Below are 19601 nucleotides of genomic sequence, written 5' to 3' on the forward strand. Positions count from 1 at the left end.
CAGGCACTAAGGGTGCACTTTGTGGGTTCTGGAGGTGGCGTGTATGGGCGGCTGGGGTATAGCAGCCCAGCACGGTGGCTGGTGTCTATAATCCCAGTACTTGGGAGGCTGAGAAGGCCAGCCTCAGCAAGACTCTTGTTTCAAAACGAAAAGCAAAAAGGGCAGAAGGGCTGGTGATATAGTCTGAGGTAGAATGCCTTGGGTTCAATTCCCCATACTCCTCCACCTTAAAAAAAAAAAAAAATCCTCCAGGATTCTGATCCAACCGGCTGAATGATGGTCTGGACGTGGGTGGGAAGTGGGGGTTTTCTGTTGTGTCCAAATGTTCAGGGCAGGAACAAGGGTGCAGGAGGAGACTCGGGGTGTAGAAGGGGATGGAGACTCCCTTTCTGGCAGGGGGACCCAGAAAAGTCCAAGCTGGCCCCAGGAGCCCCACTGCAGATGTCCCCATAGGGACCTGGTGTTAAGGAGGCCACGCGGGCGGCAGTCCCTGGGGTCTTGCTTCCACGGTGACTGGGGATCCAGGGCTCACCCCCAACCCTCTGGCTAACACAGCCCTCCTCTTTCCCCAGCCCCTGGCGGCGGCGGTGTGTAAAACCAGCTCCAGAACCTCCACTGCTGCCCTGCCAGCGCGGGAGCCTGAGGACCGGCGAAGGCGGTGGGGACCCCGGCCCTGCGCCGGGGAGTGCTCCCCCGAATGAGCCGCCCCACCCACCCCAAGGCTGGAGCCGCCGCATCCCGCTGTCCCTCCCCAGGCCTTGGCAACGACGATCCCCCAAAGAGCCTGTCTGCATCCCAGACCCAGGGACTTGGGCCTCCAGCTCCTGGGATCCGGGACTCCTCCCAGCATCCCCGGCTCCCCGCGACCCGCCTCCCCGCAGCTCCTAGCCTCATCTGAAGGTCCGGCCCTGCCCCTGCCCCTCGGTGTCCATGTCTTGAGCTTAATAAATGTGCATTGGTTCCCCCCACCCCCCGTTCTGTCTGCGTGTTCTCATCTGTGGGCTCACAAGGTGGGGGGCTGCGGAGCCGAACCTGGGTGGCTGTCCCCTGCGTGCCCAGAGACGTCCCCTCGGGCTCCTCCCCTCGGAGGGGGTCCTCCCGCTCCTCCGCGGCTACCCCAGCGACCGCACCCACCACGCCCCGCGCTCTCCCTCTCCCCCGGGGCGGGCGGGCCTCGGCGCGGCCTCTCCCCAGCCCCCCATCGCGCGGCGTCGGCCCCTCCTGCCCCCACCCCGGCTCTGAAGCCAGGAAACCCGAGAGGAAATGACTGGGCCCGTCTCGTCCCCGCCCGCCCGCCGCGCGCCCCCGGCCACACCCTCCGCACCGACGTGCTCCCGCCGCCGTCCTCCCCCTCGAGGCTGCGGGCTCCGGGACCCCGGCGCCGACGTAAGTCCCTCCTCCTCCTCCGCTCCACCTCGGCCGGGGCCGGGCTCAGGTGGGCGGAGGACCGGCCTCCCCGCCTCGCGCCCACGCCCACCTCCGCCTGCCTCAGTCTCCCCGGCCGCCCCCGCCCCGCAGCCCCGCCCTGCAGGTCTGCGGCCCGCGCCCGCCGGCGTGCCTGCAGCCAGCCCGGCGGCAGCTCACTTTTTCCTCTGCTCGCCGGCGCGCATTACTCACCCTTCCTCTTTCCCCTCCTCGCCGGCTCCTGGGCTCTGGCTTTGGGCCTGGGGAGAGGGGCGTCGCCGCGCCTTCACGGTCAGTCCCAGCGAGTGGGGCCGGCGTGCCTGGGGAGCAGCGAGGGGCTGCTCCGCTCCCGGCACACCAGGTAGCCCAGAACTTCTTGTTTCCTTCGGGGATCCAGGGCAGAAGAAGAGGGTAGCGCTTGGGACTCCACCTCTGAGATCCTGCCCCGTCCCGGAAGGCATGGGTCTCCCGTGGCCCGGGTCCGTGAGGCCCGAGGCGCCTGCGCCGGGGAGGGAAGGGGCTGCAGGACCCCTGGCCCGCCTGCCTCACTGATCCCGGCGCCCACTCCCCACAGATGTCGCCCTCTGGCCGCCTGTGTCTCCTCCTCGTCCTAGGACTCATTCTTCCCTCCAGAGGTAAGACCCTGGCCCTGCGGCCCCCCTCCACCGCCCGGTGGATGGCTGGTGGGTTTCCGTACTCTCTCCCATCTCTTCGCCCTAAGCTGGCACCAGGAAGTGGGATCCAGGCACAGTTGGGGTTCCGCCCTCTTTGGACACCTCAGACCTGGGTGGTCGCTTCCAAAGAGTCTGGCCAGAGCCTGCCCCCGCTGCGCAGCCTCTCTTTCACCTCCAGGAAGATTCGCGGCGTTTGACTTGGCCCAGAGATAGGTGTCGGTTTTCCACTCAGCAGCCAGAAAAACTAGGCTCCCAAGAAAGCAGAGCCCTGGGCCCCTGGGGATACACAGCGGGCAAAGCGGGTGCAGCTGGGGCAGCCCAGGGAGTGGGCGACCTTGCGTCCCCGGAGGGGACTCCCGAACCTGTTGGGAGCAGATGTGGCCAGATTGGCTGTGCTCCTGACACTTGTGGCCCCCGTCCCTTCTAGTGATGGGGAAACCCCTCCCGTGCCAGTGAGCGAGGGCCGGGCTTGCCCTCTGCTCCCCTTTGATCTCATGTACTCTTCCAGCCCTAAGATGAGTATTCACTGAGCACCTGTTATGTGCCATGTCTCCTGGGTGCCCTGGAGACAGTCCTGAACATGGCAGACCGTGTTCTTGTGGGCAAGGACCAGCAATAGCCTGCAGATCAGGCAATGACAGCGTGGCCAAGGGGAGGATTGTCTGAACTGGGTGTGGGGAGGCTGAGGCACTGTGGGAGGGAGGAAGGGAGCCTGGAGGGATCTGGGTGACTGTGGTGGGGTGAGTTTGAGGAGTCCAGGAATGCCCGGGGTGGTGGCCAGGGTGAGCAAGGGTGAGGGGCAAGGGGAGAGGCCAGAGGGAGGGGCTTCTGGACCAGGTGAGCGTTGGCTTTTACCTGGAATGAGGTGCAGCCTGGACTGGGCTCTGACCCGGGAGGGCTCTGATCTGACTCAGGTGTTCACAGTCTCCCCTGACTGCAGGTGGGGACCGGGCACAGGAGCAGAGGCTGCTGTGATGTCCAGGTGGGAGGCCAGAGCCCGGGGAGCAGGCATCTCCCTGCACATCTCAGTTTGCACTATCTACAGCCCTGTGGGTTAGGTGTGGCCTTAACTCCCACATTGCAGATGTGGCCCCTGAGGCCGAGAGAGGGAGCTTCATCTGTTCTGGGTCACGCAGGGAGGAAGTCCTGGGCTTGCTAGACATCCCATAAGGTGGGGGCAGGAGGGGGCTGCAGAAGGAGCGAGTGCTGGGGTGCTGGCATGCCTTCAAACACTTTCAGGACCATGGATTGATACCCCCAGTATTGAATGGCTCTACCAGCTGACAGGCCCTCGGGAGGAGCCTTCAAGGTTTCAGAAGGCTGGGCAGGGTGGGAGTAAGGACAAGAAAAGGATGGCCAGATCCTCTCCCGACTCTCCTCCTTGATTCCCCAGGACAGACATTAGAGGATGCCACATCCGTTCATACAGTGGACCCAACTACTGTGGACACTCATGGTCTGACACAAGTCCCAGGTGAGGAGAGGGTAGCAGGGCTCTGAAGATCTCATTGTTGCCATAGCAATAGCCACAAAATCCTCAAAGTTGAGCCAAATGGGAATTCATAGATTTGTGTAACTAAGAAGTCCAGGGATAAAGCTTCGGGCATGACTTGATCTAGGTACTCCAATGCTACCCTGAGGACCCTGTCTCCATGTCTTGGTTCTTTTTCCTCCGTGTTGGATTCATTCTCAGCTTCTTCTCTTATGGGACCAAGTTGGCCCCTAGAGGCCTGCTAAGAATCCAACAGCAAGGATGTCCACCTTCCAGGCCTGAGCGTCATCAGTGAGACCCAGGTCACGTGCCCATCCATGAAACTGGTGCACGTGCACAGAAAACTGGTTGCGTGGGTCCAGGTCACGGGCACAGAAAACTGGTTGCGTGGGTCCAGGTCCCATTTTCAACCTCTATCATAACTCTGAATAAAGTGGTCTGAGAGATGGGGAGGCTAGAACCCCAAAGGAGGTCCCAGGGGACTTATCAGAACAGGTGGGTGCCAGCCTATGGTGGAAGGCATTTGGAAAACGAAGTCAGACACATCGTGATGATGATGATGATGCTGGGAACTGAACCCAGGAACCCAGAGGCATTTTACCTCTGAGCTACACCCCCACCATTTAAAAAAATTTAAATTTTGAAACAGGTGAGAAACAGACCTTGTTAAGTTTCTGAGGATCCCGCTAAATTGCTGAGGCTGGCCTCGAACCTACTATCTTCCCGTCTCAGCCTCCCAGCTACTGGGATTGCAGGTGTGCACCACCACACCCGGCTTCTAAATACTTCATTAGTGTGAACTCTTCAGTCCTCACAGACCCTGTGAGGTGGGAGCTGCCATCATCCCCGCTGTGCGGAGGAGGAAAAGGGGTCAGAGCAACACACCCAAAGTCCCACCGCGAGCCAGGCATGCAGCTGGGCGGGAGTCAGAACCCTGGTCCCAGACCCGCTTTCCTCCATTATGTGAGGGGGCCGAGGCCAGCTACGTTTAAACTGGTTTTAAAAGTTGCCCTCTCCAGCCGGGCGTGGTGGTGCACGCTTGTAATCCCGGCGCTTGGGAGGCAGAGACAGGAGGATCGCGCAGGTTCAAAGCCAGCCACACACGCTGGCTTAGGAGACCCTGTTTCCAAATAAAATGTAAAAACAGGTCTGGGAGGTTAGCCTGGAGGTAGAAGGGCTTCCAGGAACCCCAGTACCACCAAACAACAACAAAAAAAGTTGCCCCCTCCAGCGCTGCTGTGGGCCCTGCAGTGGCATTTGTCCCTGGGGGGGCAGCGGTTGTGGATGGCACGCTCACCAGTTGCTTGTGTCTTACCCTCCCTCCTTGCCTCTTTGACCTGAGGAGAAACCACACAGAGTAGGACTGAGACCCTGACGGCGAGCCCGCGGCACACAGGGACGACCAAGCTTCTGGTGACGGATCCCGGGACGCGCCCGAGCAACAAGGAAGGTAGCGCTTGGGACGAAGAGCCATCCCTTATGGGATGTCTAGCAAGCCCAGGACTTCCTCCCTGCGTGACCCAGAGCACATGAAGCTCCCTCTCTCGGCCTCAGGGGCCACATCTGCAATGTGGGAGTCAAGGCCACACCTGCCCCACAGGGCTGTAGATAGTGCAAACTGAGGTGTGCAGGGAGATGCCCGCTCCCCGGGCTCTGGCCTCCCACCTGGATGTCACAGCAGCTCTGCTCCTGTGCCCGACCCCACCTCCAGTCAGGGGAGACTGTGACTTCCACTCTTAATTCTCTATCTAGGTCAGCACGTCCCCGGTGCGTCTCTCAGAGCACCTGTTTAGGGAATTGCTGAAACATTTTCAAAAACGTTTATTTTGATTTGTGGTCAGAGGTATTTGGGGAACTCTGAGTTAAATTTTTTTTTTTTTTGTACTATGGATTAAATCCAGGAGTGTTCCACCTCTCAACTACACCCCTGGCCCTATTTTTTTTATTTCTTATTTTGAAATAGGGTCTCACTGAGTTGCAAAGGACTTCACTAAGTAGCTGAGGCTGGCTGGTGGACCTTGATTCTCCCGTCTCAGCCTCCCGAATGCTGGAATTACAAGCGTGTGCCAACACACCCAGCTCCCAGCCCTTTTTATTTTGAAATAGGGTCCTGCTAGGTTGTTGAGGGTCTCATTCAGTTGCTGAGGCTGGCCTGGAACCTGCAATCCTCCTGTCTCAGCCCCCCAAGTATTGGGATTCCAGGTGTATGCCATCATGCCCAGCCTAAAGTTAAACAGGTTTTTTTTTTGTTTTTTTGTTTTTTTTTTTTTTTATGACCGGACTTCTCAGAACCTTGATAAAGCTAATTGGCTGTACAGTTCTATAAAATCTGGGGGTTGGCAGTTCCAGGCTGGAGAAAGGAGCTTGTACACTGCTGTGACGGGATGCGCCCTTGCTTGCCTCTGTGGTCCTCATTCTCTTTTCCTTCTCGGAGGCAAAGGTGGCCCCAGGTTCAGAGCTAGAGAACATCTCTTTCCTGTTACCCCCAGCCCAAGCCTAGAACTGCCGCTCATCCACATAGCTGGGTTGCATGTCCATGACTGAGCCAACGGGAGCCTGGACATGGGTGGCTGTGGCTGGCCCTCTTGGTCCTGTGCCCGCCCTTGGGCTGCCTCAGTTACATAGACCCACAGCTAGAGAAGAGCCTCTTCCCTCAGGGACAGGCAGAGGGTGTTACTGGAAGCTTAAGAAGGAGGGCTGAGTTGAGTTGAGGCCACGGCTGCCTCTGATGCGTCTGTGATGAGCCCGGGCGGGGCAGCCCTCGCTGGGAGGCCTGCGGTAGGCCACTCACACTGTTGCATGGACCGAGCACCGGACGACGTACCACTGCTGCGGCCACGTCATTTCCTTTGCCCATCTCTAAATGAGTCTGCTTTTCCAGTGATGGTGGTAAAACATCTCCTTCCTATAGAATTTACGAAAATGATTTTACAGTAGATGAAAATAGAAAGTGTCTTGGGAAATAGAGCTTTTCTATTTTGCAACAAAGTGCCCCTGTGGGAGGCAGGGGATAGTGGCTGTGTCCGCACTACTTATTGATAAAATGCTTTTCTATCTTCAGTTTAATCTGCCTGGCTCTCACTCAGAATCACTACTTGGAATTCAAAAGGTCCGAGGGAGGAGCTAGACTGGAGACTCATGCCCTCCCTGGTAGCCTGGGTGGTAGTTAGGGGACCAGTCCCCTTCCCCTTACCAAGAAAAGAAACCTGTTTCCAGAAGAAGGGAGGTAAGACAGGCAATGCCAACAGCCGCCAAGAGGAGTAGGGGAGGCTGAGATAGGAGGATCGCAAGTTTAGGTCAGCCTCAGCAAGGTAGCAAGGTCCTCAGCAACCTTGCAAGACCCTGTTTCCAAAAATAAATAAAAAGGGCTGGGGGTGTAACCTGGAGGTAGAATGCCCCCGGTTCAATCCCCAGCACCATGAGCAGAATGAGAACCTCCTGGTCTCTGTGGTCTCCGGGCAGCGCAGATGTTCACAATGTGTCCCCTGCCTGCCTGGAAGCTGGAGGAGAGAGCGGGGCGGGGCCCTTGCTGTTGCCTCTGGAGGTGGCCGAGGTGAGGGAGGGATCTTCCCATCCCAGACCCGCAGGGAGGTCCTCCGGAGTGTCTCCGCACCTCCGTCTTACACTCGTCTTCTGCTCTTCCACTGAAGGTTCCACGGCGCCCTCCGAGAGACCAACGCCAGGCAAAGATGCCAGGCCGGGCCCACTGACCCCCAGGCCGCCAGGTCAGTAACTCACTTCCCAGACTGGAAACGGGCCATTTTTTCAGTTCCCCGCGTCTCCAGCGCTAGGAGTGTGACCAGCACAGAGCTATCCTCGGTGTGCGTGCGCTGGGTGAGTGCATGGCTCCCGGCCTGGCAGAGGTGGCTAGACAGTGGAGCCCCGTGGACAGGAGAAGCTGGGACCAGAACAAGGCAGGTGTGAGGCCAGCCTCAGCAACAGGCAAGACTCTCCAGACCTGAGCAAGACCCTGCTTCAAAACGAAAACTTAAAAGGGCTGAGGGGAGAGCTCAGAGGTGGAATGCCTCTGGGTTCCATCCCCAGTGTCAGAAAGAAAAAAAGAAAAGCACACAGACCAGGACTATGGTTAGTGAGTGACTGGGGAGTATTTAATGTAAAGGGCCATGGAGTGCCTCACTGTGAAGGAGGTAAAGGAGAGAGCCATGTGGATGTCTAAAAAAAGGCTATTTCCCCAGGCACAGGAGACAGCCAGTGCAAAGGCCCTGAGGTGGCAAGGCAGACGTCTGACTCGCTCAGTGGCAGGGTGGCCAGTGGGGATGAAGTACGGTGAGGGAGGGGAAGGGAGAGAGGTGATGGGAGCCAGGTCGCCCGCTGCTGTGAGGACTTTGGCTTTGTTGTAAGGGAGGAAAGGCTGAGACTCAAGGGTCCTGCCCCCTGATCTGCCGCTCACCTATTCACTCCACAAACCTCTGCTGAACTCTGACTTGCACCTTGTCTGCCCCTCCAGGTTCAGAGGAGGATGACCCCTTCTTCTATGGTAAGTTATACACAGGGAGATATGGGAGAAGGACAAGTGAAGGCCCCTCTCACCCCATCCCATTTCTCTCTCTGAAGATGATACCACTCTCCGGAGACGGGGGCTCCTGGTGGCAGCTGTGCTGTTCATCACCGGCATCATCATCCTCACCAGTGAGTGGGTGCCAGTGGGGCTGGCTTGCAGGGAGGCTGGCACTGAGGCCCTCGAAGGCCCATCTGCCGACCACCCGGAGAACTGGCGCGATGTGATGCCTGTGCTTGTTTAGCCGCAGGTTGGCAGTGTGGGCTGAGCTCAGCAGGGTGGTCTGGCCACAGCTGGATGTATGCACCTGACCTCACTTGGAGGTCAGCAGGGGGCCTGTGTCTAGGGCTCCTGGGCTTTCACTGCATGGTCTCATCCTCCAGGGAACTTTGTGAGAGTCAGGGTCATGATGAGTGATAGACGGGCCCTGCAAGGATTACTTGGAGAAGGTTTAATAGAGGGATATATTAGCCTGTTTTCCATTGCTATAACAAAATATCCAAGTTTGGGTTTTTATAAAGAAAAGGGTTTTATGCCAGGTAATTTCAGTTCACACCGTGATGAGAGACAAAGAAAGCCTGCAGGCTCTGAGCTGCCCACTGCGCTTTGCTACATTCTGTTGGTCAAAGCAAATCACAAGATCCTGCTTCATTTCAGAGGTCAGAAGAGAGACTGTGCTTTTTTTTTTCTTTTTTTCTTCGTATTGGGGATTGAACCCAGGGGCATACTACCTGTCAATGGCAGCCCCAGTCCTATTTTATTTTGAAACTAAGTCTTACTAAGTTGCTGAAGCTTGGCCTTGAACCTGTAGTCCTCCTGTATCAGCCTCCCATGCACTGGGACTGCAGGTGTGCACCACCATACCTGGCTTAGACTTCACTTTTTGATGAGAGAGGAGAGACAAGGTTGCATTGCAAGGGGCATCAATGCTAACAGGGAGGGCTAAAAAATCGGAACCATTTTGGCAGGCAACACACTACAGGTCACAAGCTTCTGGTGCACAGACCTGGCAGGGGATACAGGTGAACAAGGCTGGGTGGGAGGTGGATGAGGACCAGATGACCCTTCCAGATGGAGCAGCTCCACCCACTTGGTCAGGCAAGAATGGGGGCCTGGAGTTGCTAGAATAGCCACTCTTTCAAGAGCTTTTAGTTTCTGTAAAATGTCTGGGAACTTAGAAGTCGGTCACTGTGAATTAGGGTCATGATGGGTGACAGGTGGGCTCTCCAAGGGTTAATTGGAGAAGGTTTACTAGAGAGATGTATGAGTTTGCTTTCCATTGCTACAACAAAATACCTGAGTCTGAGTTTTTATAAAGAAAAGGGTTTTATGCCAGCTATGGTGATACATACCTGAAATCCCAGTATATGGGAGACAGAGAAAGGATTAAAGGTTCAAGGTCAGCCTCAGCAACTCAGTGAGGCCCTCAGCAACTTGAAGAGACCATTTCAAAATATAATAGGGCTGAAGTGTTGCTCAGAGATAAAATGCCCCTGGGTTTAATCCACAGTACCAAAAAAAAAAAAAATAAAAATCATCCAGGTAGAGGGAACAGCAGGGGTAAGGGTGGGACTGAGCTGAGCTGGTTGCAGGAGCAGCAGGCAGAGGCCAGTGTAGTGGGGCAGAGAAAGTAAGGCAGAGGAGGGGACAAGGCCAGAGGCATGGGGGCAGCGGAGGCAGGGCGGTGGCTTCTGAGAGCCCCTCTCACTGGGACCAGGCCCTGGTCGCCCACTGCTCCTTGAGTCCATTGTGCCCTCCCACCTCAGAGCCTTCTACTGGCCATCTCCTCCACCTGGAACGCCCTTCCTCACATCTACACGGCTCCCCTCACCTTCGTCAAGTCACTGCCCACACATCGCCTCCTACATAACGACCCCTTAGTCACCCCCATGATGTTGTTCCTGGCTCCTGGGCCTCCTGACTCCTTCTTGGCTTTATTATATATAATACATCTTTGCCAGGTGTGGTGGCGCACGCTTGTAATCCCTGCGCTTGGGAGGCGGAGACAGGAGGATCGCGGTGGTTTGAAGCCAGCCTCGCTGGCTTAAGAGACTCTGTTTCCAAAAAAATATATAAAATAGGTCTGGGAGTATAGCCCGGAGGTAGAAGGGTTTCCAAGAACCCCAGGAACCCCAGTACCATCACAAAAAAAAAAAAAAAGATTTTTTTGTTGTGGTTGGTCTCCCCCTGCTAAAGAGTCAGTTTTGTTTTGTTTTTCAGTACTGGGGATGGATCTCAGGGGCATTCTACCTCTGAGCTACACTGCCAGCCCTATTTTTTATTTTTTATTTTGAAACAGAGCCTCACTGAGTTGCAAAGGGCCTAAGTAGCCTAGGCTGTTCAAGGACCGCGATCTTCTTGTCTCAGCCTCCTGAATACTGGGATTACACGTGTGCGCCATCACGCCTGGCTTAAGAGTCTGTTTTCAAGGGGCAGTGGTGTTTTTCTTTCTTTCTTTCTCTCCACTGTTTCCTGTGTCCTGATCAGTACCTGACATGTAGTAGTTGCACAATAAATATGTGCAGAGTGAATCCATAATACACAAAATTGTCTGAATTTTCAAAGGACTCTGTGCAGATTCAGGGAGCTACTCCCCTGTTCTCAGCATCTCTCACTCACATGTTTATAGAGTTACGTGTGTCCTTCCTGAGGGACAGGACCAGTTGGCCTGTTCCCCAGCGCCCAGAGCACACAGTAATCAGTACTGTTTCAACTCAAGACAGAACTGTTTGCTTTACTTGCAGGTGGCAAGTGTAGACAGTTGTCAAAGTTGTGCCGGAGCCATTGAAGGTGAGATTGCCAGGATTGGGGGCTGGCGACTGAGGTGCGCTCCGACATGGGACTCCCATCAGCTCACTACAAGAGACAACAGCCATCAGTACAGGAGCCAGCCTGAGGAGAAAGACACAGATGGATGGGGCCAGACAGGGACAGGGGGCCTGAGTCCCCACCTCTCTGTCCCAGACCTGTGGGCTGCTGGCTCCCTGTGCACTGCACCCCAAATTATTTACTCTCTTCAGACAAAAAGTAAAGCACCGTGTGGTCCGTGGCTGGCCTCTGATCACTCATGACTGGGGACCAAAGGAAAGGGGTCACAGACTCAGAAGCCGAGGCCAGGAATGGAGTGGCGGGAGAGGCCTGGTGAGAGGCAGCAGCGGGAATAGGGTTGCTGGGCATGGAGGCAAACACCGGGAATCCCAGTGCTTGGGAGACCAAGATAGGAGGATCGCAGGTTCAAGGCCAGCCTCAGCAACTTAGTGAGACCCTTAGTGATTTAGTGAGACCCTGTTTTGTTTTGTTTGTTTGTTTGTTTGATGGTACTGGGAGTGGAACCCAAGGACTCTTCTATCTCCCGGCTACACTCCCAGACCTATTTTACACTTTATTTGGAAACAGGGTCTCACTAAGTTGCTGAGAGCCTCACTAAGTAGCTGAGGCTGGTTTCGAACCTGTGCGATCCTCCTTTCTCAGCCTCCCAAGAGCTGGGATTACAAGCTTGTGCCACCACACCCGGCTTGAGACTCTGCCTTTTTTTTTTTTTTTTTTTGGTGGTACTGGGAATGGAACCCTTCTACCTCCAGGCTACACTCCCAGACCTATTTTTATATATTTTTTTATTTGGAAACAGGGTCTCTTAAGCCAGAGAGGCTGGCTTCGAAACTCTGTGATCCTCCTGTCTACGTCTCCCAAACACGGGGATTACAAGCATGCGCCACCAGCCAGGCAAGACCCTGTTCTAAAGTAAAAAATAAATCTAAGACAGAATGCCCCTGGTTCATTCCCCAGTACCGCCTGTAATCCTAGTACTTGGAAAGCTGAGACAGGAAGATTGCAGATAGGATTGCAGGTTCAAGACCAGCCTCAACAATTTAGTGAGATCCTATTTTAAAATAAAAAGTAAAAAGGGCTAAGTGTGTAGCTCAGATGTAGAATGCCCCTGGGTTCAATCTCCAGCACACCACACCGCACCACACCACACCACAAGTGTGCGTACACACACACACACACACACACACACACACACACACACACGAGGGGTAAGGAGGCAGATGTGGAAGTAAGAATCGGCAGGAGTCTGTCTTCTGGCATCTGAGGCCCCTGCTCTGGTCCACTTACAGAGCTCTGTCCAGGGCCAGCTCGCTCTCACACTGGACCAGCATATATGGAGGAGGCCCTGTCCCCGGTGACTCCCTTTCCTTTACATGAAGGTTCCTGCCACACCTTGAGGCCTGCGCATCTGAGCTCCTTCTGCACTCACGCACCCAACAACACTGGGAACCGGGGCTCAGGGCAGGTCTACCCAGGAGGCTGTGGAGGCCCGAGAGGGCTGGTGGCCAGCTGTGGGAGGAATCTGTAGGCCCTAGGCACCCAGAGCATGGCAGAGAAGGCGCAGTGTCTGAAGGCCCTTGGGCCCCTTGGTTGGTGGGAAGAGCTTGACCAGGTCAGGGCCAGTCTCTGCGGCGCAGGCACAGGCAGGCGCCACGCCTGGGGTTCTGGCCGGGGATCATGCCAAAGTCAAGAGACGTGATCCTGCTCACCGGTGTTGCATAACAATGTTTCAGAAAGTTCAGGTCACAGACCACTCAGCGGTTATGAAAGCAGTGAGTGGGCCACGAGCTGCATAAAACGCAAAAGAAAAGAAGTAAAAACAAAAAGAGGGAGAGTGCGTCACAAATAATAAATTAGGATTTTATATATATAGTATGCTACGTACATGCTATATATGTAAATACTGCGTGTGAGTGTGTGTGTGTGTGTGTGTGCAGTCAGCCCTCCATATCTGAGTTTTCCACATTTGTAGATTCAACCAGCCTTGAAATGAAAATACTGAAAAACATTGTGTCTGTAATGAAGATGTCATTATTCTCTTAAAAGATAGTTTAACAACTATTTACATAGCATTTACACTACTACTAGTTTTTTCTTTTCCTTCCTTCCTTCCTTCCTTCCTTCCTCTCTTCCTCTCTTTCTCTCTTTCTTTCTTTCTTTCTTCTTCTGAGCTATAGCTCCAGCCTTACTTTATTTTGTATTTTGAAACAAACTCTCGCTAAGTTGCTGAGAGGCTCACTGAGCTGCTGAGCCTGGCCTGGAACCTGCGATCCTCCTGGCTCAGCCTCCCAAGTGCTGGGATTACAGGTGCACACCCAGCTACATTAGGTATTTTAAGCACCAAAGAAGTGATATGAAGTATATAGAAGGATGTGCATAGGATATATGCAAATACTACACAGGTTTATATAAGTGATTTGAGCATCCACAGATTATGGTAGCCTCAGAGGGTTCTAGAACCACCAATTCACTGTGAATACTGAGGGAAGGCTATCTATGTAGCATGGGAGATACTAAAAATAGCACATTATTGACACTGGTACCTACTACTTAGAACTGGTTGCCTACCCAATCAGTAGGAAGTGTGATCTATGTATACACATATACTCTTATGTGTATCTATACAATTGAATCATTTTAAAATGTCACTATTCAGATATTTTTGACATGCAAAAATAGCTATTTCACATGACTTAACCCAATGATATACATAATGGTGATGGTATAAAGTATACTTTCAATTTTGTGTGCGTCTGGCACTGGGGATAGAACCCAGGGACATTTGACCTTGGAGCTACACCCCTAACCCTATATTATTTTTATTTTGAGACAGGATCTCGTTGGGCTGATGAGAGTCTCAGTACTTGCTCAGGCCATCCTTAAAGCTGTGATTCTCCTGTCTCAGCCTCCCAAGTACGGGGATTACAAGTGTGCATCACCATGCCCGGTTTGGGTCACTTTTTAAAACCACTGAAAAGCACTGGGGAGAGGCGACACATAGGTTATGGTGGGGAAGGAAAATTACTTTTTAGAACAGAAATTGCTGGGTAGCACACTGGCCCCTGGCTGGCTGGCCACCCCAGTACATGGAATGTTTCTGGGGTAGTGCTTTTCAGACTTCAATCCTCCCGTACCCTCCTGCCAGTTTTTACCACATTCCCAACTTGTCCTATTAGTCACTTTAAAATTTTTTCTTCTTTTTTTTCTTCTTCTTCTTCTTCTTCTTCTTCTTCTTCTTCTTCTTCTTCTTCTTCTTCTTCTTCTTCTTCTTCTTCTTCTTCTTCTTCTTCTTTTTTGGTGGTACTGGGGTTCCTGGAAGCCCTTCTACCTCCAGGCTACACTCCCAGACCTATTTTTTACATTTTTATTTGGAAACAGGGTCTCTTAAGCCAGCACGTGCGGCTGGCTTCGAACCTGTGCAATCCTCCTGTCTCCGCCTCCCAAGCCCGGGGATTACAAGTGTGCGCCACCACACCCGGCTTAGTCACTTTTTTTAAAAAAGACTCTCTTTTTAAGCCGGGCGTGGTGGCGCATGTTTGTAATCCCTGCGCTTGGGAGGCTGAGACAGGAGGATCGCACAGGTTCGAAGCCAGCCTCAGCTACTTAGTGAGGCTTTCGGCAACTCACTGAGACCCTGTTTCCAAATAAAATATAAAACAGGTCTGGGAGTATAGCCCGGAGGTAGAAAGCCCCTGGGTTCCACTCCCAGTACCACACAAACACACACAATAAAAGACTCTCTTTTTAACTTAAATAAATTTATTTTAAAAGGCACAATCATGTATAGAAAATCAATGCTGTTTGATATAAATAGAAGATAGCCATAAAGATAAATCCAACAAAACAAATGAAGATGAGGTTATACTGCATTCTAGCTGGAGAGCAAGCCGCCGACCAAGGGCTCCGTGCCAGAGCCCAGTCTGCTCGGCTGGGGAGAACCTCAAGTATCGGGTGTGACTGGCACCCACCACCCAGAAAGACCACAGACCGGGAGGCCCGAGGCCACACTTAGCTCTGGAACCCATTGCAAGTGCGAGGGTCTCCAAGATCGTCCTTGGATTTGATATTTTGCTAGAAAGACTCGCAGCCCACCGAATGCTGTAACACTCACGGGTATGGTTTATTAAAGGAATGAGTTTCACTCATTCAACTCAGCTGAGGACGCTGGGCATGGTGGCACACGTTCCCAGGTTCAAAGCCAGCCTCAGCAACTTCGCAAGTCCCTCAGCAACCTAGTTAAAACCCATTTCAAAATAAAAAATAAAAAAAGGCTGAGGGTGTACTGCAGAGGTCGAATGCCCCTGAGGACAACTCCCAGTACCAAAAGAAATAAATAAGTAAATATAAAAAAGTCAGCCAAGGAAAGGAACACAGGAGGTCCAAGGCCAGAGCTCCTGGTCATCCTCTCCTACTGGCGTCCTCTGTGGACACGCTGACTGCGCCCAGCAGCAGTGTGTGACAGCACCCGTGGTACTGCCAACCAGGGAAGCGCGCTCAAGCCTTGGTGGCCAGAGCTTTTACTGAGACTCAGTCACATAGACACGACTGACCAACTAGGCGGTGACTTAGTGTATAGCCCCTCTGGAAAATCACTGACACTGTGTGGGCCAAACCCCCACCACAAATCACACTTAAAAACCAGCTGGTGAGCCGGGTGTGGTGGCGCACACTTGTAATCCCTGCGCTTGGGAGGCTGAGACAGGAGGATCGCACAAGTTCAAAGCCAGCCTCAGCTACTTAGTGAGGCTCTCGGCAACTCAGTGAGACCCTGTTTCCAAATAAAATATAAAATAGATCTGGGAGTATAGCCCGGAGGTAGAAAGCTCCTGGGTTCTACCCCCAGTACCACACACACACACACACAAAAAAAAAAAAAAAAACCCAGCTGGTGTGAGCTGGGTGCGGTGGCACATGCCTATAATCCCAGTACTTGGATTGAGACAAAAAGATCACAAGTTCGAGGACAGCCTCGGCAACTTAGTAGGATTCTCAGAAATTTATCAAGACACTGTTTCAAAACATAAAATAAAATAAAATAAAATAGGGCTGAGGGTATAGTTTGGAGGTAGAATGCCCCTGGGTCCAATCCCTAGTACCCCCCCCCCAAAAAAAAAAGAAAGAAAAGAAACTAGCTGCTGTGAACAAGACAAGGCCACACACCAGGCAGAAGCTTCCAAGACTTACAAATGGCTGTCCCGCAGCTGAGGGCAAAGCCAGGGTGCAGCCCATTCAGTCAGGCCATGGGAACTCTTCCCCCTGCCGGCGGCAGACCCTTCCCCCTGCCTACCATTTGATAGGTTAGAAGAGAGGCCCAGGTGAGTTGCTGTCTGGTGATGTGGTTCAGTGGGATTTAACGTTGTCTCGGTCCTAAAACCATCTTACCGGTTACCACATTGGCTCAGAACTCCTGGCAGCGGGGCGTGGCACCGCACACCTGTAATCCCCGCACTTGCGAGGCTGAGGAGAGAGGATCGCAGGTTGGCTGCAAGCCTCAGAAACTTAGTGAGGCCCTTAGCAACGCAGTGAGACCCTGCTTCAAAATAAAAACCGAAACAGGGTGGGAACGTAGCTCAGAGGTAAAATGCCCCTGGGTTGATGGGTTTAGTCCCCAGTACCACCACCACCACCACCACCACCACCACCACCACCAACAACAACAAAAAAAAAAAAAAAAAAAAAGAGGAGAAGGAAAATAGCTGGTGGCAGTCTCTGTGCAGAACAAGACAGTGTTGACTCACTGTGCTAATGGCTGGGGAGCAGGGCACAGTGTCCATTCCCTCCGTGCTCCATCTTTCTTTAGGGTGGAGATATAAAAGCTAGTATACGTTTCCCAGATGAATTTTGTTGTTGTTGTTGTTGTTGTTGGTACTGGGGTTCCTGGAAGCCCTTCTACCTCTGGGCTACACTCCCAGACCTGTTTTTACATTTTTATTTGGAAACAGGGTCTCCTAAGCCAGCGCGCGTGTTTGGCTTCGAACCTGCGCGATCCTCCTGTCTCTGCCTCCCAAGCGCGGGGATTACAAGCGTGCGCCACCGTCCGGCTTCCCAGATGAATTCTGAGATGGGGTTCTGGATGTGGATTCAGCGCTGCTAAGTAGAATCCCTCCTGTAAGATTTGGAAGACTGAAAGAGACCTTCCTCTTCAACTGGGTGTTTTCTGCAGACTTGCTTGGTTGGGAAAGTGTTGAGTTGTTTTGTTTGTTTTTTTGGCTATACCATTCCAGTGTCCAGTTACTTGCTTTGTGGACATTAAAAAGCAATTATGCACAAAAATAAAATAGCCAATAGAAACATGAAAAGATGTTCAACATCATTAGCCATCAGTAAAAGATAAATGACAGTCACAATGAGATATCACCGCACTACCACTAAAATGGCTAAAATTAGAGATACTGGTCATTCTAAGTGCTGAAGAGGATGTGAAGAAACTGGAATTTTCATACATTACTGCCAGAAGTGTAAATTGGTTATAATCACTTTAGAAAACTAGCAATTTCTTAAAAAGGTAAATTTCCATTTAACATTTGACCCAAAAATTTAACTCTTAAATACTTATCCAACAGAAATGAAACTATGTGTCTGTACAAAGACTTGTACAAAAATTCTTATAGCAATTTTTGCAATATAAAAAAAAAAAGAAAAAATGAAAGCTGAGTATAGTAAAGCATGCTTGTAATCCCAGTACTTGGGAGGCTGAGGCAGGAGAATCGCAGGTTCAAGGCCAGCCTCAACTACCTAGCGAGACCCGCAGCAACCGAGACCCTGTTTCCAAATAAAACAATAATATAGGGCTGGGGTATCGATCAGAGGTAGAACACCCCTGGGCAGCTCAATCCCTGCCCCCTCCCACACACAAAGTAAAACACCTGGAAACAACCCAAATATCCATTGGCGTAGGAAGTGGTTAGGAAGTGTGAAAGGAAGAAATGCTGATGAACATAGCAGACTCAGAAGCATCAGGCCAAGGACAGAAGCCAGACACCAGAGAGCACACCCTGTGTAAAGCCATCTCTGAAGCGCTGGGATGAGCAGAACCAGTCGATGGAGCTGGCACCACAGCACACCCCGTAGCCCCAGCCCCTGGGGAGGCCGAGGCAGGAGGACTGATGGAGCCCGGGGTTCAAGGACAGACTGGGCAGCGTAGCAAGACCACTTCTTAAACGAAGGAAGGAAGCGAGCAAGCAAGGAAAGAAAGCCCAAAGAAATTGATGGTGATAAAAGTCAGAGTGGTGGTTGCTTCTGCCGCCATTCTGTTGCCTTATTATGGCCACAGCAGTGGAGCAGGGTTTGTTTGCAAAGAGGCATCAGGGAATGTTCTAGAAGGATCGAAATGTTCTGTACCCTAATAATGGTGCAGATTTCACATCCTTATATAGCGATCGGAATGGATTGAACTATACACTTAAATCTGTACGGTTTAATATGCGCAAGTTAGGACTCTGCACAAACCACAACCAAATTGAAAACACAAAGATGTTTCTGTGCTGGGCAGAGCCGCGGGATTCTGGAGGTGACGTGTACACTGGCGCCTCCCGATGGGGAGGGGAGAGGCTGCCCAGGGGAGAGGTGCTTGGTTATGTCCAGCCTAGTGCCGCTTCACTGGACTTTCCAAAGAACTTGGTGGCCTCTAATCCCCTGTATTAGGCCAGACTACTTGTGCTCAAAATTGACAGTCACAGATAATCTCAAAATCTCAGTAGCTGACAACAGGGTTTGTTTCTGACTCGCTGCATCTCTGTTATGGGTCAGCTGGGAGCTACATGCTGACGGGAAGCCGCTCCCAGAACCTGATTGCTAGGATGGAGGAGGAAGGGAACAAGGAGAGGCACGCGTTGGCTCTTGTAGCCTTTGCCAAAAAGGAACAGACATCACTTCTGCTCTTAGTGCCACAAAATAGCTACAGGAGCCTCCAGCCATCATGCCACACTCCGAGGGAAAAAGAGAGAGGAAAAATGTGGAGAAGCCATGCAGAGCGGCGCACGCCTGCAATCTGAGTACTCCAGAGGCTGAGACGGGAGGATTGCAGGTTCAAGGTCAGCCTCAGCAACTTACTGAGGCCCTGCTTTGAAACAGAAAATAAAAAGGGCTGGAGGTTTAGCTCAGAAGTAGAATGCCTCCTGATTCCATCTCTAAAAGAAAAAAGAAAAAAATGTGGGCAAGGAAAGGTACTACCAGGTAATTCAGCTCCTCTTAAAGAGACTTCTCAAGATCCTTTCCCCAAACCTCTCCTCCCCCTCCTCCTCCTCTTCCTCTTCCTCCTCCTCTTTCTCCTCCTCTTCCTCCACCTCCTCCTCTTTCTCCTCCTCTCCCTCCTCCTCTCCCTCCTCCTCTCCCTCCTCCTCCCCCTCTTCCTCCTCCTCTCCCTTCTCCTCTCCCTCCTCCTCCTCTTCCTCCTCCTCTTCTTCCTCCTCTTCCTCTTCCTCCTCCTCCTCCTTCTCCTCCTCTTCCTCTCCCTCCTCCTCTTCTTCCTCCTCCTCTTCCTCCTCCTCCTCTTCCACCTCCTCCTCTTCCTCCTCCTCCTCCTCCTCCTTGGTACTGGAGATTGAACCCAGGTGTGTAGAATACTCTTAGCTACACCCCCAGACCAATTTTAGTTTTTATTTGGAAACAGGATCTCACTAAATTGCTGAGGCTGGGTTCAAACCTGTGATCCCCCTGTCTCAGCCTTCCAAGTACCCAAGTA

The 19601-nt window shown here is 52.6% G+C and overlaps 1 protein-coding gene across 1 annotated transcript; it reads left to right on the forward strand.

Moving 5' to 3' along the window:
• Positions 1-1978: 1978 nt before the first annotated feature.
• On the forward strand, positions 1979-10877 carry FXYD5 (FXYD domain containing ion transport regulator 5; the record flags this gene model as incomplete). The annotated part of the gene is made up of 8 exons (XM_080703555.1): positions 1979-2039; positions 3472-3552; positions 3847-3957; positions 4916-5020; positions 7221-7295; positions 8039-8068; positions 8146-8220; positions 10834-10877. 8 exons carry the CDS (start codon positions 1979-1981, stop codon positions 10875-10877), a joined length of 582 nt encoding a protein of 193 aa, XP_080559681.1.
• Positions 10878-19601: the final 8724 nt, after the last annotated feature.

The sequence above is a fragment of the Muscardinus avellanarius genome, assembly GCF_963383645.1.
Source record: "Muscardinus avellanarius genome assembly, chromosome: 10".
In the NCBI taxonomy this organism is placed as follows: domain Eukaryota; kingdom Metazoa; phylum Chordata; class Mammalia; order Rodentia; family Gliridae; genus Muscardinus; species Muscardinus avellanarius.